Here is a 19,093-nt window from a genome sequence, read left to right as displayed (position 1 = left end):
TCCTCTCCTCTGAAGGGGCAATTGTGAATAAAAATGGTGAGGGCATGTTATAATAATATAATTGGCATTAAGTTGGTGTCCATTCATTGCTATCTATTTTAGATGTGTTGGCAATTAGGATTGAGCATCAAAAATGCTTTATTAGATAATTCCTTGAATTTTTTTTTTAAATGACTGCATTCCTATCATGAGGTTTGTGTCATATTTGCTCCCAGGCCAAGCTGAAAAAGAGGAAACCTCGAGTGAAGAAAGAAAAGGCTCTTAAAGATGAGCTAGTCAACGAAATCTCCTCTCCCCGCCTCTCCGACAACCCTTCTGAGGAAGGTGAAGTGAAGGTATGCTTTCTTTGATATAACCAAAACAGTGCTTCCAATCCCCGTCAGGACAACAGTGCAAACAAAACCAGCGGCTTGTTCACAGATCAGTGGACACCAAATTGGGCGCGAGACGTCAGCACTCTCAACCAGTCAGTTTACATTTTTGTTGGAACTCTGACACCTTTTGTTTGCGCGTTTCTTCCAGGATGACGGAACTGAAAAATCCCCTGCAAAAAAGAAGCCAAAGAAGAAGGACAACAAAGAGAACAAAGAAAAGCAAGGAGCTCAGAAGAAAGACAAGGAGAGTGACAGGGGGAAAAAGCGCCCCAAGCTCAAGAAAGACAAGGTAGCTCAAGCCTCGAGTGGCAGGTCTGGCACGTCTAAGGTTTCGGTACAACTTTTCCTCTGCGTGTGCTTGGCACGTTGCCTTTCTCTGCCTTGCGTCTGGCAGTGTTCAGGTCCTGCAGAATTATTAAAACAGTTGACCGTGCAGGAATTTGTACGTGCGCACAGTACTCTTCTGTGACGTTTGTATTGGGGATTTTTCAGAGCAAATCAGGAGGCAAAGGGAAGAAGGCTCAGGGCCCTGTGCACATTACAGCAGGCAGCGAGCCAGTTCCTATCGGGGAGGAGGATGATGAGCTAGATCAGGAAACCTTCAGCGTTGTGAGTCTGGTTCTCCTTGTCCTCACAGATCTCAGTGTCCAGCTTCTCTTCATCCTTGAATCTTTATCTTGTTCTTCTGTATCGAACCTTCAGATGAGGCTCATGGAGAAATAGAGCAGACAATAAATGATGCATGTTGGTCTTGTGATTTCAGCAATGTTCAGGAACATTGGTCTGATGCCTTCTACCCATGAATTCACTTTGAGTGTACCTCCTACGTGTTTGTGTGTGCGTGCAGTGTAAAGAGAGGATGAGGCCAGTGAAGAAGGCTCTGAAGCAGCTGGATAAGCCAGATGAGGGCCTGTCGGTACAAGAGCAGCTGCAGCACACCCGCGCCTGCTTGCTGAAGATTGGAGACCGCATCACGGAGTGCCTTAAAGCTTACAACGACCCAGAGCATGTCAAGACCTGGCGCAGGTCTCTCTCTCGTGCGCGCGCACACACACACACACACACACACACACACTGCTTGAACAGGAACCTGAAAGCACAGTAGTGTTTAGATTAAATTCTTTGTAAAAGAGAGAAGACGTAATTTATTTATAGGAGGATTTTATTCTGATGTGACCTTTTGACTCAGTCTTTTCAGTGGAATTCTCCACTCATTGTCTTCACCTTCTCCATATAGAAATCTCTGGATCTTTGTGTCCAAATTCACTGAATTTGGAGCCAGGAAACTGCACAAGCTATATAAAATGGCTCAGAAGAAGCGCTCCCAAGAGGAAGAGGTAAAGTCTGCTCCAGCCCAGGATGAGAGCATGCGCTTTCCCTCTGAAACCCACATCCACTCAGGCTCACTTCTTTCCCCACATGTCTCTTTCAGAAGGAGCAAAAGAAGAAAGACGACCCTGGCAGGAAAAAGCCCTTCCGGCCAGAACCATCCGGATCGAGTCGGGATTCTAGCGGAGCCCAGCCTCCAACCAAATCCCACCTGCCCCAGAACCACCCTGCAGGTCCCCCCTCCCACTCCCACCACAGAGAGTCCTACAACCAGTCCAGTAAGAGGCACTTCCCTAATGATGGTGAGAGGAAGCGCTTCACTAATTAATAAAAACTGACTTAACTTACATCATTAGATTATTACTTGCATTATTAGATTTTATTGGTACGTGCTGGGAGGATGCTTGAAATCAAATTGTTTATTACTGAAATCAAATATTTTATTACTGGAAGGCTTTTTATTGGAGGATGATTGGAAGATGCTTGAAATCAGTTTGTTAGTGTACTAGTTAGCAATGTTGTGCGCTTTGGAATTACTGTTAAATTCCTCTTTCATTGATTTAGTTCCTGTCTTGTTCTACAGATCGGGGAGACTGGCAAAGGGAACGTAAATATAACTACCCTGGTAACAGCAGCCAGTCTTGGCAAGTCGACCGCCATCACCCCTACGACACCCACAGATATAAGGACCATCACTATGGTGACCGGCGACTACACACAGACTCTTACCGTAACCCCGGAGGCTATCGTAATCCCAGTTCCCCCCGAAAACGACCCTATGACCAGTATGGAAACGACCGTGACCACCGAAGCCATCGTGACTATTACGACAGGTAACAAAAAAGAAAAAAACAATGCATCTTGCTTTTTAACTTTGTTTCAAGGATTTGTTAATACATATTTAAAATGGGTTTTTGTATTTGGAGTTAACTTTTTATTTTAGGATCAAAAAGGTTTGAGAGGGAAAATTTTTCCAACTTTCCAAAAAAAAAAACCCAGCAACCTAAAAGTATCCGTTTGGTCTGTAGCTTCAAACCAAACTTTATGAAAGTTAACAAGAAGATGGAAGGGATATGTTCAGAATTCAAACACCTTGAGAAAAGATTCTTGTGAAACAAATTACATGAACAAGTTGGCTACAAATCCTTTAGCTAATTTTTGTTTATTTGAAAAGGAGCCCATTAATGAACTCTTATGGAAATAAGTAATTTGTTCAGGTTAACTGTAACTTTGTTTTTAAAAAAGACATCCAGACCCCAAGAGAAGGCGATCGGATGAGTATCGCTCCCCAAACTACCACCAGGGAGGAGGGGGAGGTCACTCTCAGGACTTCAGGAGGATGCCTGATCACCGGGGGCCGCCAGGGAACCATGGCCCAGCGGGACCCGATCACTACCGACCATTTCACCCAGACAAGCCCCCTCCTCTTATGGATCCCCGCTCCCCACAAGCACAGAAATCTCCCCTTGAGTGCCTCTCGCCCCTTGAGAGGACTGTAGAGCAGAAACCTGGGCCAGACCTCAACTGGAACAACAGAAAGACGTGAACAGGGGCAGGGGTATGCGTGGGGGGCAGTCCGTACCACTAATAGACACTGTAGGGAGGACATCATCAGTCCCTCATGGGCACGACAGGTCCATCTTGACCAGCCTCCACCAAATCCCTTCCTTCAGCTATAACCTGAAGATCCAGCATCTGGAGGTCTCCCTTGGGTGTCGGTGACCAGGTACAAGTCAGGAGGTTTGAACTGAGGAGAAGAAATGGGGTTAGTCCTATGGACTATTATGTGAATAACCTTAAAGAGAGCCTTTGAAATGACTGAGTTGGAAGCTTGAAAGTGCCTCATGTATTTGGCCTTTTTTGAAAGTCATTAGTAGAAAAGGGAGTGTTCCCAAGCAAATGTTACCTTGACGTATATTTAATTTACTCCCCCCCCCCCCCCCCCCCCCCCCAACCGTGAATTACTTTTGTAAAAGTTCCATGAAAGTACCTGTTGGGGGAGTGGAGGTTCTTCAACCACACCTTTGAACATTAATGTTAGCCATGTTTTATGAGTTGTGTTGATCATGTATTGGTTTAATCTTGACTAAAGCAGATCAACACCCTCCTCCTCCTGGGCACATCATACTGATAAAAAAGCCTGGTTGTTAGAACTTGTAACTACTTGTGCATTTGTCTTTGTGCTCTTGTTGATCTTATGGAATGATTGAGAAGCTGTAGACACGAGAGGCCACTGAATTAGCGAATAGCTAAATTTATTATTACAAACCTTCAACATGTTGAGTCTGTGGTGCCCAATCCCCCTGTTGCTGACTTGACTTAAAAGGCTGGATGGAGTTCAGAGTCTGTGCAGACCTAAATGTTAGAACACTAGATAACTGACACATGAACGCTATAGGATTTTTAAACGCAAACGTGGCATAATTTCATTCTTTATCTGTAATGTCAGTACTGATTAGTACTGTCCAAGCTTTATGTTGCACTAAAAGTACAGTACTCTATGAATCTCCGGTATCCAATAGAGAAAACCGAAAATAATTTCTGGATTGTTTTCCCTTTCTATGTAAGTGTTCTGAACTGTCGATATCCTTTAAATGGATATGTTGGAACTGTATGTATTTGAATATAATGCACAGAAGTGTGTGGGAAAAAAAACAAACAAAAAAAACAGGAATGTAGTGCTATTCTGGGTTCACTAGGTTTGGTGCCAAAAACCACAGACTGGCGTGCTGGTAAACAACATTCGTTGAGTGTTTTCTCCCTCCCCCTCCCCCTCCATCTGTGCCTTACTCTTGTGTCTGAATGAAACTCCGGTATGGTGCATATGGTGTTTTTCATGGTCTTAACAGAAGACAATGCAGTATCGAGTAGTGGTTGATGGAGTCACTCGTTGGGACATCGGGGGTTTTAAACTGATCTTTATACGAAGAATTGCTGATAAACAGGATTGATATGGCAGTGCTCTTTGCGAATCCTAGAGGGTTGTGGTGTCAGCGTTTGAGGGCAGAGAGAGTGGATGAATGCAGACCTCTAACAGGGATGGTGCTCTGTGCGGAGGTTTCAGAACTCGTCTTTCTGTGCGGAGGTGTTAGCACTCCTCTCTTTCTCCCCCAGTGCTTGAAGCTGCACTTCATGAACCTGTTTGTTCTTTGAGACAAACCAATTAAAGTAATTTATATTTGTGAAAAACCCACTGTTCACATGTACTACACTGTACATACTGTTTATAGACCTATATGTATTAAACTTTCCTACATCATGCATTATTGGTTAGTACTGTTTTATGTGCCTGAAGTAAATGTTCTTTTGGGATTATGTAGAATCTAACACAACCATAGTATTGTTTTTTTAGTTAGTTATTATGAAACTCAAAAGAATGGATTGTGGAAATACAACCAGCAGATGGCAGTATAAGGCAATCTCAGAAAGCTGTAGGTTATTAACTGCTTGATTTAATCAATTATAAAGTGGTAAATTAATGTCTGTGCGTACCCCTAATGCCAACCATTCTAAAGCACAGAAATGCAGTCATTTGTCCAAAACAACTCAACAAGACACTTTTATTTTTTTGTTCAATAAATAATTTACAATATATACAGGTGGAGTGTGGCACCATTTTAATCCTACATACAAAACCAGTTTGATCTGTCTGGCTCATTCCATTCACTGTCAGTACATATCAGAGTTTTCATTTTTTGTTTGTTTTTCATATCTAATATTACAAATGTGTTGTCTATTTACAATCAAGTTCAACCAAATTAGAATTAGACAAAAAAAAAAAAAAAAACATAAAGTGCTTTTGTAATCAACACAAACACCACAAAACTGCATCTTTTACTTCCTAAACTACTGTTTGCATTTGATTGAATAACCTTCCTTTTGTCTTCTAGAACAATTAGGAGTTTTGAGATCCACTAATATTTGTGGTGTTTGAGGTATTCATGTACACAACATCCCTTTATATTAAAAGGTAACATTCACTGATCCCACTCATCCAAAAAAAAAAAAAAATATATATATATATATATATAAGATTTCAAACACAAATACATTATCATCTGCAAACTCAATAACTCACAAACATATCTACAACTCACATTACACTGTTAGATTCAAAGAGTACTGGCAACACTAACCACACAAGATTTGACAATTCAATTTTGTTTGAGACTAATGAACAAGGGGCACTGTTACAGGCTTCCAGAGCAGTAGTTAAGGCCTGTCGAAGCTTACAGTGTAGAAATAAATTACTCAAACGATTCCAATGTTTAATTAATTAGGTTTTTGTTTTTTTTAGGTCACTCTTAAAACTCAGAACACTGTTAACAAACACATTCAGTTGTTAGATGTAATGGCTGTTTCAGTGGAAATGCACTTTGGATGTAGGTCAGAAAAAAAGGATCCTTTTGCGAATCATTTCTTACACAACCTTTGAACTCCAGGTGTTGGCTTAAGAGCCACTCTGTATTGTAAAGTCACCAAGTGTGAGACTTAGAGGTGACATTATCTTAGTCTTGCATGCTGATGAAATCTGGTTTAAAACGTCCGAAATAACCTTTACACCTGTGAGGTGCCATTTCTTAATATCTGTTTCAAATCTCTGCCAAATCTCTGTTATAACAACAACCACCACCTTTCAGCCTATAGAGAAAGACAATGAAGTCTGGAACATGTAATCCAATTTTCAAAAAATCTGTAGGAAAAGCAGTGACTGGGTGTGCGTTTTGTGTATGCTTCTATGTGATTGCTTGCAAAAAGCCTACCAACAGGTGAGAAGATACTCCCTTCCCCACCCTAATCCATGTTCAGAAATTGAGAAATGCATGTGGTGTGTCTCAGTGTGCCCCTGCATTGGAAATGTTCATTTGGCTCGCTCTGCTTTAGCAGCACCTTCCAGTATTATACGCAACCAGGATTTCTGGTCTGAACCCAAATAGTTGAGCGAACCACAAAATGTCCCATGAGAGAGGCAGAGGAGAGCTCAGCTGTTCGGGGAAATCACTGGCACCACGGCTCATTCATTGGCAAAAGACCTCCACCATAAATTCACAGATCCACAGAGTTACGAGTCAAAAAGAGAATACCATGCAACCAAGTCTACACCCTTTTGAAACGGACAGCGAGACTTTATTCTTCAAGAAGCAGTCAAGATGACCGATGGATCGGCCTGGTGGACGTTGCAAGTCCTTTTCTTTTTGCCAAAAATCAGCCTCTTAGCCGCTCCTCCTCGGCTATGTACTTGTGGCTACTGTCTTGCTAACTGACTTAACTATTACTGTATTTTCTTGGAAGTACATGTGTTGAATACAAGGTACTCTTCTCCCGCACAAGTTGTATGGCTTGGACTACAAGCTCTCTCATCTAAACAATGACATTTACTTAGTAAACACAAAGTTTAAGATACTTGTTCTGTATGTGCCCTCAAATCAATTCTGGGCTGTACAGTCCAAATGAACCTGGACAACCAATATTAATATATAACATGTTTCCAGAGATGTATGTGTAAGCAGTGTGGGTGTGTTGAAAATATACAGGACAGCATGACTGACACATAGAGACTGAAATGGGGAATTTCTTTTCCAACCTGCCTGCCAATTCATGCAGGAGAGCACTTTTGGCAGGCAGAAAATCTCTTTACTGACCCATGGACCACCACGCCAGAGCTAAATTAGAACCCTGGGTGCAATATAAACACGTTCGGAAATATTTCTCTTAACTCCTACAGCCCTCGAGAACACACACACGCACATACACATGCACACAAATGCACAAAACATTTCAGCAACACACCCACGTGTGCGACGCACAGTCTCTTACACACATCGTACAAGAAAGGCCTGCCGTTATGGCCTATTAATCCCGATGCAGACAACATGGCTCACTGATATGACATGACTTTGGCTGGGGGCTTCTTCCAGAAAAAGACCGCGAATTTTCCAAAGCTGGAACCTCATCAAAGGCGAGAAGCTCCTGCAAGGCTCCCTCCTTCAGCAGAGGTTAATAAAAGCTCCTGTCATATCTCGCGCTCTTGTTCCAGAAGACACATGCTAGGCCTCTCGTCTTGGCACTGGAGAGCAGGACAGAGCTCCAGAGCTCTTCTCTCTGCAAGCGGAACATCCTCCCTACCCTTCTCAAAGGTGTTTCACTTCGGTGGGAACAAGGTCTGAGAGGGGAGGGGGCAGGCAGGGTCTAATCCAGTTCAGAGCCTCCCTTCCACAGTTTGGTGCCACCATCCTCTCCAGCCTGCAAGCGGCAGGAGGAGCGTGGCAGTGCGCACAGGGGCACATCTGCCCCCGTGCTGCTCAGCGGAGGTCCGTTCGACAACGACAAACAGATGAGTCCATGGCTGGGGCGGGTGTGATGACTCGCATAAGACCAAAAGCCCAGGGTGAATGGGCTCCGCCTCTGCTAAGATTGGATGCGACAATGGCGAAAGCTACGCTTGGCAGACACGAAGCTTTATGACGACCGTCACAATACGACAATGGCACCTACGCAGAACTACAGGCACAAACAGCACAACTCAGTCCAAAAAGACACAGCAATAAGGTTAAGGAGCATAAACAAGATGACGCTAGATCGCCTGGAGGCTGTGTTAAACATGCCCGTATCTCTTTCAAAAAGGTGGTGTTTCTCTTTGTTGGAGTGCAGCATTTTGACGTCCTCGAAGGCATAGTAGGCCGCGAGGGTAAAGTTGATGTCTCCAGAGGAGAGCAGGTCGAAGACGCAAGACTGGAAGTACAGGTCCTCCACTGGGAGGCGCTCTTTACACATGGCCATGGCCGACTGGTAGGTGAAGCCATGGGCCGCCACCCCCGGCCTGGCCCGGCCCGGGCCCTGACTCTCGACAACCCGCCCTCGGAAGGTCCTGAAGTCGATGCGCTGGTTGGCAGGGCAGCCATGCAGACACAGGTAGAGGTCCTGGTTCTCCTGGTTCTCCTGGTCCTCCACTGAATTCACCACCTCCTCGGGCATCCGCACGGCGAATGTGAGGTAGCGGCCCACCTGCCGCACCACGATGGTGGTGCCAATGTAGCGGGCCTGGATCTCCACATGCTGCCCTGGGACCCTCTCCACCACACGCAGTGTGTTGGCCCCATGACGTTCGCCACCGTTCTTTGAGCCATCAGCGAATGCCGCCGGGAGCTCGTCTGTCTCTGCGTGGTACATCTTCTGGTCCACACACTCTTGGAAGTTCTTGAAGATGATTGTCAGCTGTAAGACAAAGAAAGAACATGAAGAAATGAAGGAATAAATTTTTTTAATTTAATTTAATTAAATAATGAATAATTTTATGTCAAAATAACTGGAGGACATTTATGTTGAGTGCCAATGTAGAGTTAAAAAAAAAAAAGTCTGTTTCTCACAGAGAAAGGCACCTTTCAGCATGTTGGTGCAACAAGTTGCAGAAGTTATTTAAAACTCCCATTGTGAATAATGCAGTGAATTTACATGGTGCTCAACAAAAAGCGGAACAGAGCAAATGCAAATATACAGGAAAAGGTTTACAATATATACTCACACAAAGTACATATGCAAATATTTTGTTACATTACTGTGTAACCTTTAAATTGGCCTTTGGTGGTTTGTCTGTTCCCTTATATTTTTTTTTTCAAATGAACCAATGAACACAATGAAAAATATTTAAAAAAAACTTTGCATGAAACTGAACTAGAGTGTTATATTAAACATTCAGCAAATTCTAAATGAAAAACATATCTGATATAACACTGCTCAAAACCCAACCAAACTGGATAGCAAGCACACTGGGCATGATCCAAACATTTCAGCGAGCACAACTGATTGACACCCATGGTCAGACTCCTAGCTTGCTATGCTCCGCAGTCAGAGCTGAATCTAACACCACAATCAGGGAGAACTGGACTGATACATAAAAGTACACATACAATGTGTACAATGAAGAATCTTCAAATAATTCTTAATTTCCAGCATCAGATAAGCCTCATTCACAGCTGCTGACGGAATGGTAGGTTTTTAATCTTGTCTGTCAGGATGAAGATGAATCCATATGCTTAGACACATACAGCGACCTACACGGACAGTGCTGTGTTTTTTCCAAAATAACGTAACCTAGTACAGTCTACTATAGAGTTTTCCTGGAGTTAATGTCAGTGTAGCTTTCACTGGGTACACTAAAACTTACATAAGCTTGAGAGAGCATCAGGACCGGCCGTTTTACATCAAAAGAGGAGATGTTCTGGCATATTAAATAAGTCATATGCTGCCCTTTGAATTGGTATTCATAGAGCACACTTTGTATATCTACATTATATAGCGAGAAGAGCAAGATTAACTGAATTAGAAAGATAACACAGCGTTAGGGTTCCTGGGTATTTAACTAAGGAAAATACATCTATCTCTGTCTCACTCTCTTTTTAATGAACCATTTTTAAATATCCCTCTGCATAAGGTGAGCGATAGGAGGCAGCTCTAGCTGTGACTGGTCTTTATGCATTGGCGCAGGTTAAACCTCCAGCTTGATCAGTCTGGAGGCGTGCAGTCTCCAGCCCACTTTGTAAAGTCACTGGCCAGCACTCAGGGGGGAGGGGGCAATGTAAACGTGCTCTGGAGAAACGCAGCTTTCAGTCTATGTTACAGCAGGCCTCAGTGTGCAGACACAAAGGCAATGCATTCATGGCCTGTGAAGCACAGATTCTGCTCCAGGGAAGTGGACCCATGCCAACCCTGAGAGCCCAGCTTGCACAGGGGCTAATTAGGGAGCGCTGCTCCTGACTCTGGCTCTGGTCAGCATTTCTTTCATTAAGAACGCCAGTGGGCTTTTGTCACCATGTGACCTTGGCACTGTAGATCCTGCCTGCGTGTGTGTGTACAAGAGAGGGAAGGTTAGGGTCAGCAGAGATGGGGATAACAACCAAATCACCCTGCAATCACCCCGGTCAGGCAAACTGCAGGCCTCCATCCCAGGCCAGTTGTCCATACTGTAGCAGGAAGTCATTCAAAGCAAGAGGGCCTATCAATAAACAGCGCAGGCCTTGTTTGCACAGGTGGCATCTGCACACAGTCTTGTTTTCCCTTTTGTGGAGAGCTGAGCAGCCTCCTAACCTGCCATTTGTTTCCAAGCTCAGCTTAACCAAAATATCATTATGCAACCCCCTGCCCCAACCCCTGCAACAAAGAGCTGTGGTCAATCTACTTAATGGTGTATCATTAGTGGATCTTGATGAAGGAAAATTGGTCTCTTTCTAAATGTGGCCCCAGTCAAAAAGTTCTCTTATGTTTCTCCTTCCTGCCCTTCCCCTTGTACAACCAGCCATACAGGGGACATGTCGGGAGCAGCGCGGCTGCCTGAGTGCAGCTGCAGAAGGGGCTGGCCGGAGGTGCGCGGCATGTGGAATAAATGAAGTAGCCACCGGCAACGGTGTTCGCAGATTGCCCGCACTGCACTTTCACCCCAAGCCCCTGCAGCTGGCCGGCTCTAAGATGGCTCCTTGCCCCCGTCCAATGTACCGTAAAGAAAAACAATGATAATTTATGAGGTATGGGGGCTAGCTAATGCGGAGAAAATATTGCTGGTTTCCCGCACAGACCAAGCACTTAGCTGAAACAACAAAGCCCTTAATGCGCATGCAAACAATGGTGTGGACTGCTACAGATATAGTAACATTCGTCTTGGCGGGTTGGGAAAATAATTGAAGAAAGGACCAAGAAAGCTGAGGCCTGGTAACATTTTAAGTTATTACAGCTCTTTCACTACTGGCACTCCCACGCTGAATTAAAGGCCTTATCGAGACCTCATCAATTGTTCTGTTTATCGTGTCTTCATCAGCTGGGGACTGGCTCCAAATACTAACCAGACTCGGCACTCAAGAAGCCTGCTTGCTCTCTACACCCTGTCATGTTCATGCGGTTCGCTGGCTCACTGCTTTAGTCTAACAGAAAGCGTGTGGGATATCTTGCCACTTGAAGGAGCAAAAAGAAAAGCTCCCAAAGTGTTAGTTCAGCTCTAGTGTGTCTGAGAGTCGTCTCCTTTTGTGGCCTCTTTATTACTAATTTGGCAAGAAATCAAAGGTGCTTTAAGTCCAATAAGTATAATGGTTAAAAGTGGCAGTTGGCACTCCTGTGTAATTACTCCAATCGATTTATTATGACCAGTGAATGTTTTAAATATCAATACCCCTGTATTTTTAAGTCAGAGTAAGAAACAAATGTGGCAGCTCGATTCCACAGTCGTCAAGTTGTGAGCTGGCTGTGCTTACCTTGCTAGTGGCGGTAGCAGCTGAGCCAGGCAGGACCGGAGTGTTGGTCACCTGCACGGACAAGTACTTGTTGTGAATGAGTGGCCAGGCACCTTCCACCTTGCAGGTCTGGAAGTTGTCACTGAATGTGCGTAGGTGTGGGTCCCCAAAGAAGCCACAGTGGGTGTAGTTGGGCGGTGCGGTGTGGCGTGGGAGGCTCCGCTCATAGTGGCACACCTCGGGGCCATCCGAGGGCACGTGGGTGTCTGGCTGGGGCGGCAGGGGTAGAGCTTGTGGTGGGGGTGTGCGGGCACGAGGCTGTGTGGTAGGGCCTTCCTTGGAGCAGTTGTGCTGTGTCATGAGATCCTCGATGCCATGCTGGGCCGAGTGGTATGCCAGGTCACCACGGCAGGTGCGGGCTGTGCGCCGGACACAGCTGTTGTAGGCTCGCAGGGCAGTGCAGAACTCCTCCTTGGGGCCCGAGCTGGGGGTGGAGGCCCAGAACTCAGAGTTGCACTTGAGAATCTTACACTGCAGAGTGACTACAGGAAAAACGAAGAGGATATGAACATCCATGCAGCACCGTAGACTCGAAAGACGCCACCAAATTCATGTAGCTCACAAAATCCATTAGAAGCCATAATGTCACAGAATTATATAGCTATACACACTCACATACAAAAACTAAGCATCTTCAAGGTACTGAATATACAAACAAATGAATTTTAACCTCTATTGAGATTATTTATGTGTGACCTTTTCACACTGCATGTGTATAAACTGCTTCTACATGTTGCAGTTTCTCACCAAATTGTACACATAACTGCAGTTTTGTGTAGTGAAAAAGCAAACATTCCAATGAAAGCGTGCCTAGTGTACTAAGTCAGTCCACTGTGTTCTGTAATTTTAAGAACATCAAAAGTATGAAGCATAGAAGGAGATCTGTGAATATTTGAACTGCCCAAATTTGCTGGCATCATGCAAAAAAAATCTGAACCCCCCCCCCCCCCCCCCCAAAAAAAAATAATTTTAATATCTTTCTATATACATATGAAAACAGAATGTTCCTGTGTCAACATTCCTGATATGCCATAGGTAAAGCCTGTGAACTGACATCATTGCAGAATCCTGCACTCTCTCAACAACTTCAGCAATGGCAGAAATACACACAAAGCTGAGTTGCACCCACTATTACCAAGATATTGACTGATATCAAATATTTGATTGGCACATGGAATAGTTATTCTCAGTCAAATGCACAACTCCAAGCAGGCCCACTGAGACAAATGGAAAAGAAGTATGCAAACAGTCAGTTGCTGCACTAAATGTCAGCCAGTTACCAGTGCTAATTGTTGTAGTGTGGATTTGCATACATTCTCACCCCAGTTCTAGCTTCTTTTGCATTGCGAAGCAGATCTACAGGGGGGGCTTTTGTGAGTAAGGACACAGCAGGTGTCATTCACCTCCCCCTCAGAAGGGAGGGCGAACAAATGCATCTCTGCAAAAATTCACTGCTGGTTTTAACAGAAGGAGGCCAGCGGTTTGGATGTGTGTGCTCATCTGTGTGTGTGAGTGGAGGAGGTGGTGCTCAGGGCTTTGAATGAAGACAATGTAATTTGCCATTGAGAAGAGACCAGCAGAGTCATAAATTAGCCCTGTGTAAAGGGATTAGGTAGAGTTTCATCAGGCGTGCAGGCCAGCATGGAAGGGGGAGGAAGGCTCCCTTAAAGAAACAGGATCTCTAGAGAGAAACTGGCTCCAATACCAGAGGGTGCAACAGAGAGGAGCTCTCGCCATTCCACAGGTCAGAAGGGATATAAGATAGCCACCTGTCCACTGCAAAAGGCCGTAATCAAAGGCAAATGCAATTTCAAACACATATTGAATTACAAGGGCTGCAACAAAAGTAGACTACCTGTTGTGGCAGGGTTTTTTGAAAAAGGGAGACTTCTTTATACTACAGTCTTCATTTGACATAAAGACTTTAAGCTATATTAGCCTATATTTTATGCTCTAGTAGCCTACATCTGGTTCCTCAACACTGTTCCTCTCAATATGTATTTCATTCAAATATAATTTGTGAACATTCGTAGTTTAGCATGGTATGTATAGGCTATTGCCCTTGGTTTGTAATCTGACATACAGAAACAAACTGTATGTCTTTTGTTTGGATTTAACTATCCTGACAAAGTGATTAGATACTAAATTAAATGAAACCTATTTCCTGATGCAGAACTACCTCTTTGTATTTAGTAATAACATTTCTTTTCCAAACACAAGAAAACTATTTTCCCATTTGAAACGTGCAGATAATAACTGTGTGTAATCTCTAACAACAACAAAAAATCAAGATGATCTTGATAGAAAGCCAACATCTTTCCTCCCTCCCCCAAACAAAACAGAATGTGGGTCTTTTAGAATGCCTGAGTTGAGCTAACTCAGATAGCTTGATATAACACTTCAAGACTTGTCAAGATTTAAATCAAAGTAATAACTTCAAAATGTTATTTATATGTTTTTCGGTATATATTTTTTTCAGTCATAAACTGTAACAAAACAAATCACATTAATGTTCCCGTCAACAGACGTAGTGTTAATAGAAAATAATACCGAACTATACAGAAAATCATCTTGGCCAATTACTATTTGCACTGAAAACCTTTCGACAGAACCTCGTTTGACACGGCCAACCTCTTTGTTTTAGCGAAGCCTTTCATCAAACATTCTATCTTATATGTGTAACAGATTAACCAAAAAGAATGAGATACCGGTGTTAAATGCATACTAAACTAGTTCAATACATGCTAAACTATAGGATCAAACTTGGAAATTCAATAAATAACAAAGCTCTACATCGTCTGCGTACTTTGAGATGAAGAATGAATGCCTGGAGTTTAAAGAGTTGACTTACTCGCTGGAAAGAAACAGTGAAGCACTAGGAGGATCTTGCCGACTTGTAGCGCCGAAGGTCCTGCTCCCTTCCCCATACCCATCCATCCAGCACAGGACAGCGCTCCTCTCCTCTCCCTGGGTCAGTCAGCAATGGGAAGAAAAGCCAGTTAGTCGACTGCGAGTAACTCCACTTTTGCGGACTGCTGGTGAAGAATGCTGGCACTCCGGGACCATGCCTCCGTTAAAACGTGTCTCTGGGTTATATTCAGCTACGCTATTCCCCGAAATTCCTCAACACGCGTTATAACGTAGCGATCGATCTTGCAGTGCCGTAGAGTAAAGACCGCACAGCCTACACGATGAATTGAACCAGTAAGAGATCGCTGTTTCGCCCCCCTTCTCTTTGCAGTTTCAAATTACACATCTGCTTTTGAAAAGCGAACTACTTCGTTTCCTTACCCTGTGCTGCTGTAGAAAGCTGTTATATCGAACATTGATAATGGTAGGCCTACGTACTGGTAGGAATAATTATTTAACGTGCGAATACTATTCATTAGGGATAAGTAGATAATATAACTATAGTTATATACACTGCAAAGCTTGATTAGTTTGTAGTTAGTTGTATGATTGGTTTAATGTATGTGAGTTGTACAGCCAACTCACATACATTAAACTATAGGTTTTTTTGTAAAAACTGAAGTCATTTTTGTATTATACTTATTAGTAGACCTATATATTTAATTAATACTTTACTATTACATTGTCTAAAAGAGTCATTTACCATTTTGATATGATGTACGAAGTCTGCCCATGAAGGCCTGCTAGTAGACTATTTGTTGGTGAAGATAAACAGTGTGAAGACATAAAGTTGCACTCAAGAAATGAAAGTGTTTGAGCCTGATAAAACACTAGACCATAATGCTATAGTATGTTAATTTCAGAGAAACACAACTGGAACACAGTAGCATAACATGCCAGTGGGTAAATTATATGCAATCTGAGCTCAGCCAAGCCAAAATGTACAGAGCTGAGACAAACAAATGGGAACAAAACAATATATTAATGCAGTGCTCTGAGTGCAGGAAAACAGCAATGCTTCATGAAATGTTGTCATGCAGGTTTTGAATGGCTTGTAGTTGGAGACTAGACCATTAGTGGAGAATACGGAAACCACCATCTGTTGAACTCAGCAACCAGCAATCTGGGTTGAGGTCTTTCTTCACAATTATGCAAACTCGGATGCAGCTCAGAGTAAGAGATAACTAATCAGGCCACATTGCTTTTTTCCATTCTGCAAAAAGTACATATTTTGCATGCATTCAACCAGTTAATGCATTAGTTAGGCTAGTGTCCCAGTGACCTCCTCAGTATAAAGGTCAGCTTTACAGGATTCATGTGCAAATTCTTCCTCTATTAATGTGTCCAGTAAAGGGGAAAAAAAGCACCTTTCTATTTTGCTTAACAGGAATATAGGCTTATCAGTTAGAAACAAACCATGGTGCATTTCCAATTAACAAAGCTCAAACTAAGAGGAAATATTAACCAGTGAGGCCAGTAAATATTACTTGATTTAATCTAATCATTGGTCTACCTGCCAATCAACTGATCAGCCAATCATCATATGCCAAATGCTAATATTAACAGCATCCAGTTTACCCATAAATATACTGTACATTTCCCTGTTTATTTCCAGATATTCACAGACAGAATGACAGCTCAATATGAACATAACATTAGATACACTAATACAACAGGACATTTAATAAAGTTGTGACGTAGCTCATGTAATAAGACTACCAGCTTCATGAACGAAACAACGAGACAATGTTCTGATAAACAGAGATCTATTTTGCTTTTTACATGATGTATTTGGCTGTCAAAGGGTTTAAATGGCCTCTCTACATTTTTACAAATTGCAGACAATAACAAAAACTGTTGTCTACACAGTTTTCCAGTGTCTAAAAACTGCTACATGACTGTCATATACATTACATTAGTTGTCTTGATAAAATACTGAAGGGAGTGTGGGGGATATCAATCACTGCAAAGACTGCATTGCATGATGCAAACATATACATATACACATACATATCAGCATATATATTTATACACACACACACACACACACACACACACAGACACTTTGCTTGCATAGCTGATAGGGGAAATTTCTCCAAAACGTCCTGATTCTCTGGAAACTGTGTACTTTACTACAATTTGAATATATATAAAAATACACACACACACATCAACCATCCATATAGGTTTTGAGACTACACATTTTAAAGTCCAGTAGATGGCGCTTGTACTGTGGAAGCGTGATGAAGGAGATACATTCTCTTATGCGCATGGCCTTATTTGAGGATTAGGGCAACTTTTTATTAATTTATGATGCCAACTTCTGACCCCGTTTTGGCTTTCCAGCTGCACAAAATATTTAAAGTACATACAGATCAACGGACGACACATTATTTATGCGTGCTCCAGATTTAACAGATTCACGAAGAAGAGATTAATAAGGACAACACACATTATTATTCGTAATATACTTAGATTAGTTCAGTTAATAATAATTTGTCATTATCTACATCGTTAAAGTATGCTTGTTGTGGCTGCACCATAGACTGGTACATTATAAAGCAGAAACGAAATGCTAGTTTTCAAAATCGAAAGATGGCAAAATATCTGACATAAAACTGTTTTAGCTCAGGCTAGAGTAAAATAAAAAGTGCGGCTGGTTCAGTTTCCCACCGAATGTTTCTGAGACATAAAAACCTCCAAGATCACGTAAATGTAGAAGCTGACGATTGTGAAAATAACGTTAAATGTGTTCTCCAAGCAAAAAAAAGGCTTAAAATGTTGGACGATCGATTGCAACAATGACAAATTGGCCGTATTTGCGTCAAAAACCTAATTTACCACAAACTATACACATGGGTTAGTAAGCAAACGACCACCGACCTTTTTGAATGCATGGAGCTTTCCAGTTCAACGCGGTTGAGTTCCGCTTCGGAACCGGGACGAAGATTACAACCGCACGAACACCCGAGTCCACACAAGCAGACGTCTTAGTCCGTGGATCAATAATCCAAAATTAGTGCTGAACACCGTGGTTCAACTAGGTGAAAAATACTGCTGTCGGTCCCGCATGATGTCCTCCTCTCTACGTAGTCTGTCCCAGATAAGACGCGCGAGGAAAGTGATTTTTACAGATAAACGTCTCGGAGATAACGAAACAGGTCTTGAACTCAGATGTGGTGATATCTTACTTCGATTGTCTTGTCTGGTGTGTGTTTTCGTCGTCGTAAGGCGAAGTGTCGCGATTTCTATTTACGATCCAAGTTCTTGTTCACGCAGTCGTAGAAGATTAAAAAAAAAAATCTTAACCGATGGTTGTTTTTTTGTTGTTGTTGTTGTTGCTGTTTTTTAATCAAATGCATTCTTCATCTTGGCGTGAGTAAGTCTTGCATGCCTTCTTAGCGCTCAGACTTTAGGCAGAAGAGCCCTCGGGGCGCTGCGGTTCCTCGGGGACTGCTGAGAGCACTGGCTCCTTTCCTCTCCTCAATGTTGTGAAACGGCTGGTTAGAAAGTGTGAGACACATTATTCAGCGCTGTGTGACGCCGCAGTCCCAAAGCACCCAACATCGCCCCAGTGAAGGCTGACCATTGACAGCTTATCGTTTCTGGACATACTCTACATTTAGAATTGGCTAACGCCAACACATAAGATAGACAGTTCTAGGTAAAGTTCGTTATGTCTAGACTCTTGCATATTATGTTACAAGAAATAGCACCACAATAAAGACACTGCCAGTTATATATGTAACATATTTATACCACAGTAACACAACGCTTAAGTTTATAAATTGCCTAGGATATATAATGAGTGAGCTGAAGCAAATGGCATGTTGTGCAATACAGAGGTTCTTCACGTTGTTCTTTTAAAGGAATCTTGTTTGATATCAGGTAGAACTATTTTACTGAGATTCTGTGAAAACTATAATGTATGATTCAATACCAAATTCTAATTGTTTTGTAACACTAACCTGATAACATGCACTTTAATTTCATATAATGTTTTAATTAGCGCTTGGGAATTTGTGTGTTATTAATATCAGCAACACAACCTCCAGCTTGTCCATGATGGATGTATGAGATGCATCAATTTGCATTGATCTGGCAGCTTCCATGGGAGAGGCTTTCACCCTGGTGTGAAGAGAATAGCTTCAGAAGGGCCGGGTGCTGGACCTCTACCTCAAACACAGCTGGTGGGAGGAGAAA

The 19,093-nt window shown here is 42.7% G+C and overlaps 2 protein-coding genes across 2 annotated transcripts in view; one reads left to right on the top strand and one right to left on the bottom strand.

Moving 5' to 3' along the window:
* chd2 (chromodomain helicase DNA binding protein 2) overlaps positions 1 to 3,645 on the top strand; it is a 31,509-nt gene extending 27,864 nt beyond the window's left edge. The window contains 8 exon segments of the mRNA XM_027004577.2: positions 216 to 335; positions 523 to 663; positions 867 to 983; positions 1,222 to 1,400; positions 1,612 to 1,711; positions 1,807 to 2,005; positions 2,287 to 2,536; positions 2,949 to 3,645. Coding sequence (XP_026860378.2) covers positions 216 to 335; positions 523 to 663; positions 867 to 983; positions 1,222 to 1,400; positions 1,612 to 1,711; positions 1,807 to 2,005; positions 2,287 to 2,536; positions 2,949 to 3,249 — 1,407 coding nt within the window. The 3' untranslated portion in view covers positions 3,250 to 3,645.
* A 1,593-nt stretch (positions 3,646 to 5,238) lies between these two features.
* On the bottom strand, positions 5,239 to 18,369 carry rgma (repulsive guidance molecule BMP co-receptor a). Its single transcript, XM_027004580.2, has 4 exons — positions 17,774 to 18,369; positions 14,832 to 14,947; positions 11,942 to 12,462; positions 5,239 to 8,918 (listed from the first exon to the last, which is right to left on the bottom strand). Exons 1-4 carry the CDS (start codon positions 17,785 to 17,787, stop codon positions 8,205 to 8,207), a joined length of 1,365 nt encoding a protein of 454 aa, XP_026860381.2. The 5' UTR covers positions 17,788 to 18,369; the 3' UTR covers positions 5,239 to 8,204.
* Between the last annotated feature and the right edge of the window lie 724 nt (positions 18,370 to 19,093).

Source organism: Electrophorus electricus, chromosome 4 (genome assembly GCF_013358815.1).
Source record: "Electrophorus electricus isolate fEleEle1 chromosome 4, fEleEle1.pri, whole genome shotgun sequence".
NCBI classification, from domain to species: Eukaryota; Metazoa; Chordata; class Actinopteri; order Gymnotiformes; family Gymnotidae; genus Electrophorus; species Electrophorus electricus.
The sequence above is the reverse complement of the archived record's forward strand: the minus strand, read 5'-3'. Positions and strand labels throughout refer to the sequence as shown.

Bases quoted from the DNA above. Each gene is read 5' to 3' on its own strand.
- rgma (XM_027004580.2), bottom strand. The intron at 12,463-14,831 runs GTAAGTCAACTC...TTTTTCCTGTAG, and splicing joins TCACTGTTTCTTTCCAGCGA to TCACTCTGCAGTGTAAGATT. The intron at 8,919-11,941 runs GTAAGCACAGCC...TTTGTCTTACAG, and splicing joins CTGCTACCGCCACTAGCAAG to CTGACAATCATCTTCAAGAA.